General features: G+C 40.5%; 1 protein-coding gene across 1 annotated transcript; it reads left to right on the forward strand.

Annotated features, from left to right (window-relative positions):
* The first annotated feature begins 3,127 nt into the window (after window positions 1–3,127).
* cbx6a (chromobox homolog 6a) lies at window positions 3,128–11,924 on the forward strand. The gene is made up of 5 exons (XM_055009761.1): window positions 3,128–3,417; window positions 4,554–4,597; window positions 4,795–4,860; window positions 5,439–5,505; window positions 7,060–11,924. The coding sequence occupies exons 1-5, from the start codon at window positions 3,349–3,351 to the stop codon at window positions 8,344–8,346; spliced, it is 1,533 nt and encodes a 510-aa protein (XP_054865736.1). The 5' UTR covers window positions 3,128–3,348; the 3' UTR covers window positions 8,347–11,924.
* The last annotated feature ends 300 nt before the right edge of the window (window positions 11,925–12,224 follow it).

A 12,224-nucleotide genomic window follows, 5' to 3' on the forward strand; every position in this document is an offset into this window, starting at 1 on the left:
ATTCATTCATTCATTCATTCAAGCTGAAATTCCACTAGCAGACACACAACCTCAGAAAGAACCTTGTTATAATATATACAAAACTTCACAGAAATACACAAATTAATTGAGAAATAAAAATGTTAATTTGAGAAATTCAAGATATAAGGCATATAGAATAGAGTATACCAAGAGGAACCACACCAGCTGGGTTAAGCTGCTTACATGTGACTTTAAACAGTGAATAGCAACTACATCTCTACATAAGCATTACACTAAATGTTCCTGAATGGTTCAGTGATATTGTACAAAACTACAGATACAGTTATAAATCAGTCTTTGGTTCAAAAGCCATTAAAAAACACCAATAAATCACATGACTGTGTCACTCAGATGATTTCAGATTCAGTTCCTTGTGTAAAATTGGTAATACTATCAGTGCCTTTTACTTCACTCACACAATCTCAAAAAGCTGAGTAAAGTCAATAAGACCTGTCTGCAAAAAAACCAAAAAAACAAAACAGTAACTAACTCTGCTTGACAGTTTTTTCCATTTAAAATCAATGTGAGAGTGACAAGAGTAGTTTTGCAGTGTCTGTGTGTGTGTGACCACATTTTAATGGAGGTAAATACCATTTATGCTTTATCCTTGGGTAAAATTTATTGTTTTTGTTGCCTTATTTTGCCCTCAGAACAGAGATTTGACATGATTACTGTCATAATTTGAGGAAATGGTGAGGCAGGAAAGATTTTGTAGCTGTCAAAAACAGATGGTGTTGGATGAGCCCAACCCTGTCTTAAGGTGCTTGAACGCTAGTTTTAGAATGCCTAAACTGAATATTAACAGGGAATGCTGCCTTTACTTTATTCTCATTCCAGTCAAAGATCAGAACATTGGAATGTGAGAATTTTAGAGTAGATTAAGGAACTTGAAACTCTAGAAGTACAAAAAACAGTAAGTTCTCCAACCAGTGTGACCAAATCTGTCCTTTGTCCTCCACGTTTGACCCATTTCCTGAATCAAAATTCTTTTCCTCTGGCAGGAAATGCATCATAGATATTTGTGTGGAGTTTAAACAAAGAAAAAAACACTTGAGAAAGACATCTACGGGCTTTTTGTGGATGATGGCCACTAGAGGGTATTATCACTATCAAACTTGTTTCATAATCAGCTTATGCACGGATAAACAGGACTATTTTTTCTGTAGTTTTTGTTGAAATTTCAGCTAAAGACTTTATATTTAGATATTTTAGCAACTAGGGGGGCACTTACATTAAAGCTCCCCTATCCTTTCCTTTTTCAGCAGAGGTATTTTTCACCATATGTGACCTTTAAATGTTGCAATGTTATATATTATCCATATTACTGTGTTAGTAAGTACAAACTAAGGGAAAATCAAACAAAAGAAATATTGCCATTCCAGAGGACTGTAGCATAGCTGTCACAGGTTCTTTTCCCAGAATATTTTGCCATGTCATAGACAGAAAAGTGCTGAGACAAGTAAAGATGATGGGAATGATGGGTGAGTTTAATTTAGCTGCTTCGTGTTTCATGGCCCTGGCTTCTTTTGCTTGTAACGCTGGTCTAATTCCCTTATGAATGTGATTAAGAATGGTGTTGCAGAATGCTGCCATGTGCGGCTGTAAATGTACACATCAGGGCACGCTCCAATTCAATGTCTATGGGTATAATTGTTTGCAATGCTCTCGACTTGAGCTGAACAGAACCGCTATTAGTGTTATTAGAAATACCATTACCTGCAAGGCAAAATACAGTATGTGCTGTGTTAAAAACATTAAGTAAAAACAAATTAACATGATAATTTTTTTTTTTAAAAAGGCAAAAATATTAACTTTATACATCTTACAAATAGCTAACGGGAAAAAAACATATGTATAAATATCAATAATTAAAACATTTAGATATCTGTGATTGGGAAGCGGCTTGATTCTGTAATGTTATGAGAAAGTTCTGCAAAGTTCTAGTAATGTTTACCATGGGTAGTTTTCTTTTAGTTCCCAAATATTCTGAAAGGCAGAATAAAGTTCCATGTAGAAACAACCCCCCAAAAAATCTTAAAACATTTTTTGAATGTTGCATCAGAGCGTTCTTCCTTTGTTATTATGTAACATTAAGGGAATGTTTTATAGAAGAACATGTTTAACAGCAGCTGTCTGAGAACATCCTGAGAGTACTGCAGGTAAAATATTTTACTTTTGCTATTGCATCAAATTACAGGAAAATTCATTTGGTTTTTAAGGTCTGAATAACATCTGGAAAGCATTTTTTTAAGGTTGGTTTGGGAATGTTCTTCTTTTGTTATCGTGTAACATAATCTGACATTCTCCAGAAAACCTCTGAAAGTTCAAATGTTCTGCCTTAGCTCACTTTTAACGTCACAGGAACACTATTTAAAACAACAAATTTCCTCAAAACGTTCTTTGAGCATTATAATGACAATATGACAATATGACAACATACCTACAAGTGCAATGCTTCTGTCAGTGCAATTCATACCATGTGCAATTTTGCTCTTATGTTGTATATATTTTCTTAAGGTGTCTTTTGCTCTTATGTTGTGTGTGTGTATATACACACACACACACACACACATATATATATATATGTGTGCGTGTGTGTGTGTGTGTGTGTGTGTATGTATACACATATGTATATATTTTGTTTTTTGTTGTTTTTTTAAAGGTGTGTTATATAGACTATTTTTAATGCTGCTATTTGGAGAGTACTAAACTGTTTTTCATTGTTTTCTGTAACAGTGACAAGATCGATTCTATTCTATTCTATTTTATGATAATATGTTTTCTTTAAGACATTATTGGAACTTGTTGGTAATGTTAGCCAATACTGTGGGAACATACCCTGCTTACTAGGTCATGCTCTTAGTGTTTTTGAAATCCTGACCTGAGCCTCGGAAAGAGGTGAGTTTTGAGTTCAGAGTTTGTTTTTCTAGGTGCTGCCTACACTGACCATATGTGTAAACTTACTTTCCCTTAACATCGCTGTAAACTCGGACAGTTTTGTCTGTTTCAGGGAGGAGTCATCAGGGCGCCTCCTATCATTTGGTGAAAGCTCAAAGCAGCGCGCGGTTCTTTGCATCCTCGTGAGTGTCTTCATCGTTGCCAGGGCGACCAGAGGGGCTGACCCCGGCCACGTGACACAGCAGGCTGGCCGCGCCGCCGCCGCCGTAGTGCTGAGTGTGTGCGTGTGTGCGTGTGTGTGTATGTGTGTATGTGTGTGTGTCTGCTGCCTCTCACACCGTTTGGCTGTGGTCGACCCGAGCAGACAGCGGAGCTCGTCGCCAGGAGAGACACAAACAGAGACAGGTAGCTCAGTTTGGGGCATGAAACATGGAGCCCTCGGCGGCGGGAGATCGCATTTTCGCCGCGGAAGCCATACTGAAACGCCGCGTCCGCAAGGTGAGCTCCAGCCGCCGCCGTCCCGCGTGTTTTGACTGGCTGCAGATGTTGGCCGCGGTCGGCACGGCGCGTCACGGCTCCGGTCCATAGGCTCCGGGCTGTCTTCTTGCGCCTATGCTATGCTGCGGAGGCCTCTGGTTTGCTAGCCAGAGCTAGCAGAGAGCTAACTAGCGAGGCTATCAGTCATGGCTCGTATATCCAGGCACTGGCAGGGCAATAAAAACAGCGACACAAAGAAGGGGCTAGCTGCAGAACAAGGCAGTCCAGGCGATGGGATGTGGGCTGAACTATGAAATGGAGGGGCCTGATTTCTTTGCCAGCTAATGGTAGCTAAAGCTATACGGTCACAGTGTGCATTTTTCAGCCTGTAGTGGAGGTGTAGGGAGCAGCCACATTAAAGGCTGTTTCAGACTTGTGTTCTTCTGCATGGTGTGAAAGATGGTTGCCAAAACATTAGTCCTTGCACTTATGTACTGCTGCTGTGAGAGGAGTCTATCTACACAGCTGCTGAAGGACTTCTCATAGTTTTCTGTGTATTATCACTTCAGCAAGACTTGTATCCTAGAGGAGACCCTATAAATTATGGCAGGCTGCCATCTGAAGTATATAAAGTTAACCAGCAGGCCCACCAGGCCTCCACTCACTTCTGAAATGTCTGCTGGAACTTAAGAGTTGCACCCCTTCTTGTGAAATGCTGGCATTCCAAGAGCAAAATTAGGTTTCACATGATCTCATCATACTTGTTTTTTCTAGCAGTGAATTGTCCTTTAAAAAAAAAAAAAAAAACAGTGAAAATGCGTGATACTTGGTGTATTTTCTGTTGTAACCATAGTGAGAATGAGCTTGTATCCAGTGAGAACAGTGAAGTGTTCTCAGCTGTAATTTATGGCATTTCTTTGATGGAATATAATTGATCTCAGACTAAAATATAAAATGATGTGGCTTTGCATGAAAGGCGTGTAGTAAATTTTTCTCTGTTGTGTATAAAGGACAGAAACTCTTACAAATGTGCATATATGACTAAAGGCTAAACTACTGGAAACTGAAAAAGGTGTTTGAGGTTTCAGGGTTTTTGCAAAATCTGTCTTCTCATGTGTGAGCTGTTTTTGGTAATCCACTGTCTCTTTTTCTTGCAGGGAAGAATTGAATACCTGGTAAAATGGAAAGGATGGGCAATGAAGTCAGTGCTGCTCTTTATGATGACTGCAGTTCACGCATCACAACATTTTCTTTAAAATGAAGCATTTGTCTGCATCGTTTTTAATGTGCTCACAATCAGCCGAGAATGTGGATTATATCTGATGGGGTGTAAAATTAGCTGATGGTAAACGGTGTCCTTTGTGGTATAATTCATCATGTTGCTCCATCCTCTTGTAGGCACAGCACCTGGGAGCCAGAGGAGAATATTCTGGATGACAGGCTGATTTTGGGTTTTGAGCAAAAGTGAGTAAAGCTGGTTCACTGGGAGTTCATATGCGCCTTTTTTTTTTTTTTTTTTTTTTTTAATCTGAGTGTTTTTTGTGCACATTTTGCCTAGAATTTGACCCAGGTCAGGATTATTTTAGGTTAACTCCCATTTATCTCACCGTAAACGGTCATGTTTTCTCCTGCTTTCATGTCTCCTTTTAATGTCTTCATTTTCTTCCTCCTCTTCTATGTCTGATAGTAAAAAAAAGCCCATCTGAGCTGAGCATCTGAACTTTCTGTCTGTTGCCAAGCCACTTAAAAGACTTGTACTACTCACGCAGATGTTTACAGTAAACTAAAATGGACAGGAAAAACTAAAATGACACATCAAATGGAAACTAAAGCGGACACAAGCAGACAGACAAGCAAACTCTGTACAAACTTCAGATGTTCTCTGTCCCCGCTTGCTCTACTTTCACACACCCACAGCTTTCATTGCTGTCAGCTCTTGAGATTTGTTATATTTGCTCTCACTCTCTGGTTCTTTTTTTAGCCTATCTTCAGTGTTTCCTTTTGTTCTCTTTGCTTTTCTAACTGTCATTTTCTTTTTATAGGGAGCGGGAGAGAGAGTTGCATGGGCCAAAGAAACGGGGACCGAAACCCAAAAACTTTGTTATGAAGGTACAGTTTTTGATGGTTGTTTTAAAGTTTCCAAATAGGGACGAGCTACTGTATATAAAGTTGGATTTAATGGACACTGACACTTTAGCAGTGATTGTAAAGCTAGTTCGTTTTTAAAATGAGTCATTTTCAGGTAGAAAAATGCAGCTTAGCTAAACTGAGAAATTAATTCTAATAATTTATGTCAAATAAGTACCTTTGTTCTGGTTTCAGCGCGTTACAGGAAACTTGAAGTTTCAGTTTGTGGTTGTTAAAGTAGGAATGGGGTTAACATACTTGAAGCAGGCCATCTTTTGAAGTATATTTTAATTCTTATTCTCACAACATGCTACACTCTGTGTGTCTCAACTTTATAAAATAGTGTGAAAAGAAGTCAGCACTGCAGGGTTTCATTTGTACTCAGCTTCTGTGTTTTAACTCGTGAAGTGGGCATAGTGCAGGCTGACAGGTGTTAAAGCCAGCAACCTTAGGCCATAGAGAAGTGCTTTCTGAAGCTTTAAAAAGTCTGACTATAATATCTTACATAGCATGACATGTGAGCTAGCCAGTTGTAATCTAGGCTGTAGTTTCAGCTGCACAGGAGCTTTAGGATTATTTAGACTAGCAATATTAACTGAACAAAAATACAGAGATCTCACTTTGACTATTTTTGTTTAAAATCACAGTTCTAGGTAACTGTGTTGCTGAGCTTTATGTTCAGGTCCAAATCCATCTATATGCTGCTAAGTACTCCTGGTGACACACCCTTAAGGGCTAAAAAAATGTATAATTTCTAGCCAAATCTAGCCAATATTTACATTAACGTTATAGCACTGTTATCCCAACACCATTTTACTGGCTAAAGTATTTATCAGTGTGACTATGACCTCAACATGTACTATATAGTAACTCATTGATGCTTTAGATAGAACTTTCACCATCAAAAAATATATTTATTTGACAATTGTCATACAAATAGTTGTGATCAGTGATTTAGTTGCCTGTTTCTGTTAATTTTATGCCTCTTAGTTTTTGATTCTTGGCATTGGCACTTTTAACCAACACCTTCTTGCTGCAAATCTGATAAATCTCCTCTTTCAAGTTATTGAGCTTTCCTTTTTCATTTGGCTTAAAACCAAAATGTGTCCACAGTGGTGGTGCTGTGCTGGACTTTGCAACTAAATCCATTATGGTAATGTCAATAGATGCTCATCAAAAGGCAGCTGAGAAGAAGTTAAATGCCATGAGGTGAACAGTTGTTATTAAATTGCAGCAGATGATGACATTTTGTGTAAAGCTGGTTTTATACAGGTGAATGGAAACTATTGTAACAATTACACAAAATGACCACAGCTTGAATAATAACTGCAATCAGATAGTTGTGATGACGCCACAATATTTTTTCAACCAATTGTTAATCAGTTTTAACACTGAGACCATGACAGTTTTACTTCTAAATGACAAACACATTTTGCAATCTGATTTTTCAATATGGCATTACCAGATGTGTTTAGGGAGGTGTAAAAATCTATCTTGCTCTGTGAAAATGGTGTCTAAATCCTTTTTTTCCTTCAGGCTCGTGGACAGAAAAGAGAGACCAGCAGCCGAGCCTCAAGCAGCCGTCAGAACACCCCGCGTTCCTCTTCGTCCACTTCCAGTCGAGCAGCTTCCTCTTCCTCCTCCGCCCTGCCTCATCATCTACCTTCGTCGTCTTCATCTTCCTCGACTGTGGCTCCCTCTCCTAAACTCAACTCGCTTGCCGCCACCCACAAGCTGAAGAAAGACATTCACCGCTGCCACCGGATGTCCAGGCGCCCTCTGCCTCGCTCAGACCCCATGGCGGCTACTTTCTCCAACCCTGGTGGCTTCCCCTCCCGCATGCACGTCTCCCCCTTCTCTGAGACCGTCCGCATCCTGAACCGTAGAGTCAAGCCCCGGGAGATCAAGAGAGGTCGGATTATCCTCAATCTGAAGGTCGTTGATAAGCCAGGTCGGGGTGGCACAGCCTCGGGAAGTAGGAATATTACAGCAGGACGCCAGAACATCCCTTCCCGCAATCGCATCATTGGGAAGAAGGGAGAGGCCCCCTATAGACCTTTCCAGCCTCCTCTGAAGATGCTGGGGTTCCCGATGTATGGTAAACCATTTGGGCTGCAGTGTGGAGGTCCTGTGCCTTTCCACTCCCACCCAGGCTCATGCTCCACCACAGTGGCTCGGGACAGACGCACCACCTCATCGCAGTACCAGTCACCTCCTTCTCCTTCCAGCTCCAGCGGGTCCGAAGGAAAATCTCCCACCAATGCCACGGCCGCACAGCCTCAGCCTGCCGCCGGAGCATCACCCTCCAGCAAGGATGCAAAGTCCAGTAAACCTCACACAGAGACCCAGAAGGGCCAGAGCGCCAAGCTATCTGCTCCTGCCCCATCCTCAGATGGAAACCCGGCGGCGTCTGCATCTCCATTCCTCCCCTCCTCTCCCTCTTCTTCCTTGGAAGATGAAGAGGAGGAGGGTGCCCAGGACCACTCGGTGTCCTCAGAGGGAGAAAGGAAAAATCCTCGGCAGCGCAGAGCTAAACGTCAGCCGCCCACCACGCTTCCCTCTGTCGCTCCTGGGGACCAAAGCTCTGCCCCTGCTGAACCCCAGAGGGTGCCCGCCGAGGGAGACCCCGACTGGCACCCGGAAATGGCGCCGAGCTGCAAGGATGTGGTGGTCACAGACGTCACCACCAACCTTGTTACCGTCACTATTAAAGAGTTCCCCTCCCCTGCCTCCGGCCCTGCCTCTCCCTCCTCCAGCCCAGAAAACGCCTCCTCCCCTCCTCCTGTCACCACCTCCGAAGACCCCTCCCCAGCGAAGCCATAGGCAGTCAGATGTTATGAAGATGCCATTGATGATAGAGAAAATATCATGCCAGTGTTGCCACTTCAGCCCTACCTTTATCTTAAGGGTTTGTCCATACTTGCATAATAGTTAATAAAATGTAATGTAATGTAATGGTAACACCGCCCAGCCATTGACTAGTAAAAAAAAAAGAATATTTTTTTTAAAAAGAAGTGTATAAATTCGAAAAGGGGCAGCTAATACGCCCTCCTTGTCATTTAAATTGCCATATTTTGTCCACTTGCACAGCACTGACTCCTTGAAGCAGACTTGAATGGAAATGGTATCTGTTTTCTTTCACTTGCTTCAGACATGCTCAGTTTAGCTTGTTTGGTGCACTACAAATTTGTCCTGAAAGTGAAACCCTCTCTCGTCTGGTGTGAGGGGTAAACTTTTATCAAGCACACTTGATGTATGTGAAAGAAACGTACTGTTTTGACCCGTGCTCCGCTCTGTAGGCTGTTATCGACAGCCTCCAGGTGTTACGCCAATTTCCTGACCCCTGCTCTGATTGGGAGTCCAGCTTGTTAATGATAAATGAGATGATGTGTTTTTGCACTTAACACCGTTGGACTCTCAGACCGTGCATCGATACAGCGAGGTAAATGCAACGCACTTGACTGCATCAAAATATAACCTATTCTATGTAGTTCATCAATTTTTCAAGGCCTTTTCCTCATGCTCTCTTGAACGCACATGCATATATATACAGTGTGAGTAAGTATTTATATGCACGCACAACCTTAAAAGCTGCAAAAGAATATACAAAAACAATAGATTTTTAAGTTATTGCTGTCCTTGCGGTCTTTCCTTACTTGCCTTGTTTTCTCACAACCCACCACCACCTTCAGCTCTGTAACGTCCTCCAAGACTCTAAACTGGCCGGAAAATAATTGTGATATTTCCTCTGTATGCTAGAATTGCGCCATGTAACTTCCCAAATTGTCAAGGCCTAGAAGGTCCATGAGCTGAACACAGTTCAGGCTGAAGCCACCAATGAAAAAGAGTAGTTTGTTGAATCTGTGGTTTCAAGTCTGTCCAGCATGAATCCAGGCAGTTTTGGCTTGTAAAAATCAATAGCGAGGGATAAGTTTGTCTGTTTAGCTTTAACTTTAGCAGGTAAAACAAAGAGCTTTCCACACTTTGTTCCCTTGAATCTTGTCAGTCAGTCTTTTAGCTACAGTAACTGTTCTTGATTAGTATGTTCTCAAGTACTTGTGTCAATACAAGTGGTTTATGTAGCGTGGTTCACAGTGTGTTCTTGCCATCCATAGAGCTAGTGCTGGAACTGGAGGACACACATCATTATCCTTCTGTTCTGTGGGGGGTCCACCTTACTCTGTGATTGGTCAGCTGTGCAGAGGTGAGAAAGGATCCAGGGATTGAACCGCTCTCTCTGGCTGTTTTTTTTCCCCCTTTCTTGGCACAAGAATGTGTGATATTGGCGCAAAACCGTAATACAGCATGTTGCAGGTTGTCGTCCACGATGCTTAAGTCTATATGAGCAAGACGCTTTGTTTTTTATGTGCTGGCTTTAAATCCAGATTTTTTAAAGCATTGTAATGTTCTTACTTTAGATTACATGGTGCTCTTGAGTACTTGCAGAGGAACGATGAGGAATTAGACCAGAGGATACCTTGTTCTATCCAGAAACATGGAAAATATCCTCTGTTACTGCTAGTTTCCCCAGTGGGAAATCACCTCAAGACAAATTGTCCACAGCTGATAAATGTATCAATTCTGTTCTTCTCTGATCAATCTCTTAGGTGACAATCCATCAGACGCTTCATATTTCTTACCCAAATGGACCAAGTATTTTATTTCCTGCCTTGTTGCTTTTGCCTTTTATTGAGGCAAAACTGTCTGACCTGTCGTCTTCTGACCGTAGAGGACATCGGTGCCGTCATGTTCTTCAAACACACCAGGTGCGCTGTCTTTCAGCGCGATCTTATTACAGTCAGATAGCGTGTTAGGCAGCCTGATGGTTAGAAAAGATGCTTGATCTCAGAAAGTTTGATCCATCACCCTCGAGTTCTTGATCACGAAGCTTTGACGTGCACATTCACTGCTGGTTGTTTTCATTGAAATCCCAAATAGCTTGAAAGTGATCAAAGTTTTTGACCTTAAAGTGTATCAGAAGTACTTAAAATGAACGTGGCTCTTCATACACAGATTTTTTTTTCTGGTGCTGCCAGCTCTTTTTAGACCTTCCCAGACCTCGGCTCTTACTCTGATGTATCTCTGTGGTATAATATTTTAAAATCTTCCGCATGTGTTGCCTTATAGCTGCTCCGTTCACCCCCAGCTGCACTCCAGGCGACGTTTACCTCGTCCTAGTTGGCTCTTGTTACACAGAACAGCTAAAAAAACAAAAATACTCCATTAAATCATGACTTTAGCTTGATGACTTTAAGGATTACATTATAGCAAACTGTAATAACTTTTATCGGTTTCTGTTTTCCAAAAGCTCTGAGTGCCACGTCTCCTATGTCGGTAACACAAGAGGGTGACGTTGCCTGCTCTCCTGTCATGTACTGGATGGTTCTAGTTGTTGTCAATGCTGTTTCAATACTCTCATAGGTTACACATGGAAGGATTTATTCCAAAATGACACATCCATTATATGAAGAAAAATGATTTTGAAATCAAATTTAAATTAAGGTATTTTTTAAAAAAGGACAGGACTTTAATTCTTGCTTGACTGAAAGTGAAAACAGAGTCCTGTATTTTCCACAAACATGGTAAACTAAAGGCTTGTTTTCTTCTCCAAATGGATTTATCACGATTTGGAATAGATTTTTTCATCTACTATATCTTAAATATCTTTAAGTGGTGGATAGAAGTGGCTGTCGCAGTTGGTAGATGTGTAAGGTATTAGGCTGCTAAGCGATGTTTTTCCAACAGTTGATAGCAATGTTTTTCTTTTTATTTCCTTCTTTTTCTTTGTCATATGGGGTAGCACAACTCAACATAGTGGCCTGTCTTTCAACCAAATAGGGCTCTTGATTTTATTGTTTGACTTTTTAAGCCTATTTTTCCCCCCCCTTTGAATTGTTTTACATTTATATGTGATGTAATTTGAAGTGCTAGATGTACTTGGCACTAATTGGAAAAAAAAAGGAAGGATCCTTGTTTAAATGTATGGATAAGATGCTTAATGGATTGAAATGTGTTCTTTTGAAGCATTTATTTTTTTCGTTTGTACTGTACTTTAATACTATTTTGAAATATGCATAATAATGTCAATGTGATGCTGTTTATTTGAATGCCATTTTTTATATAGTCCAATATGGGTTTGATGAGAAGGAAAACTGATTTTATTGTGTCAAGACTGCAGTTTTGTCTGGTTTTATGCTGATATGAATTATGTACATTGTATTAATGGAAATGACGAGGAGGTGGAGGATAATGATGACATTGTAATGTATCTGAACTTCTGAAGCATGTTTTGCAAACCCTTATTGTACAGATTATGTATTCAGTGTCATGTTACCTGTTACTGTTGTTGCTTTCTGTGTGTTTCTTGTACAAGGCTTTTAATTAAAAGCTCTTCAAAAAGCTTTATTTTGTTTGTTTTATCCAGCTGTTGTCTCATAGTTAATCGTTGTTTAGACTATTTGAATGTAAGAAGGAATATGCAGAATTTTTGATTTCGTTTTATGCTAGATTTAAATAGGTGACAGTAGATATATCATAGACATCATGGGGAGAAAATGCAGACAAATACACTTGACTCTTTAGCTGGCCGCTATAGGATAAGGTAGTAATAGTACATTTTTCAGTACATGAGCAACACCTTTCACCTTATGTAGTCTTTTGATCAATTATTAGTTACTCCCTGTAATGTAAATCAACTGTAA

Source organism: Amphiprion ocellaris, chromosome 4 (assembly GCF_022539595.1).
Source record: "Amphiprion ocellaris isolate individual 3 ecotype Okinawa chromosome 4, ASM2253959v1, whole genome shotgun sequence".
Classification (NCBI taxonomy): domain Eukaryota; kingdom Metazoa; phylum Chordata; class Actinopteri; family Pomacentridae; genus Amphiprion; species Amphiprion ocellaris.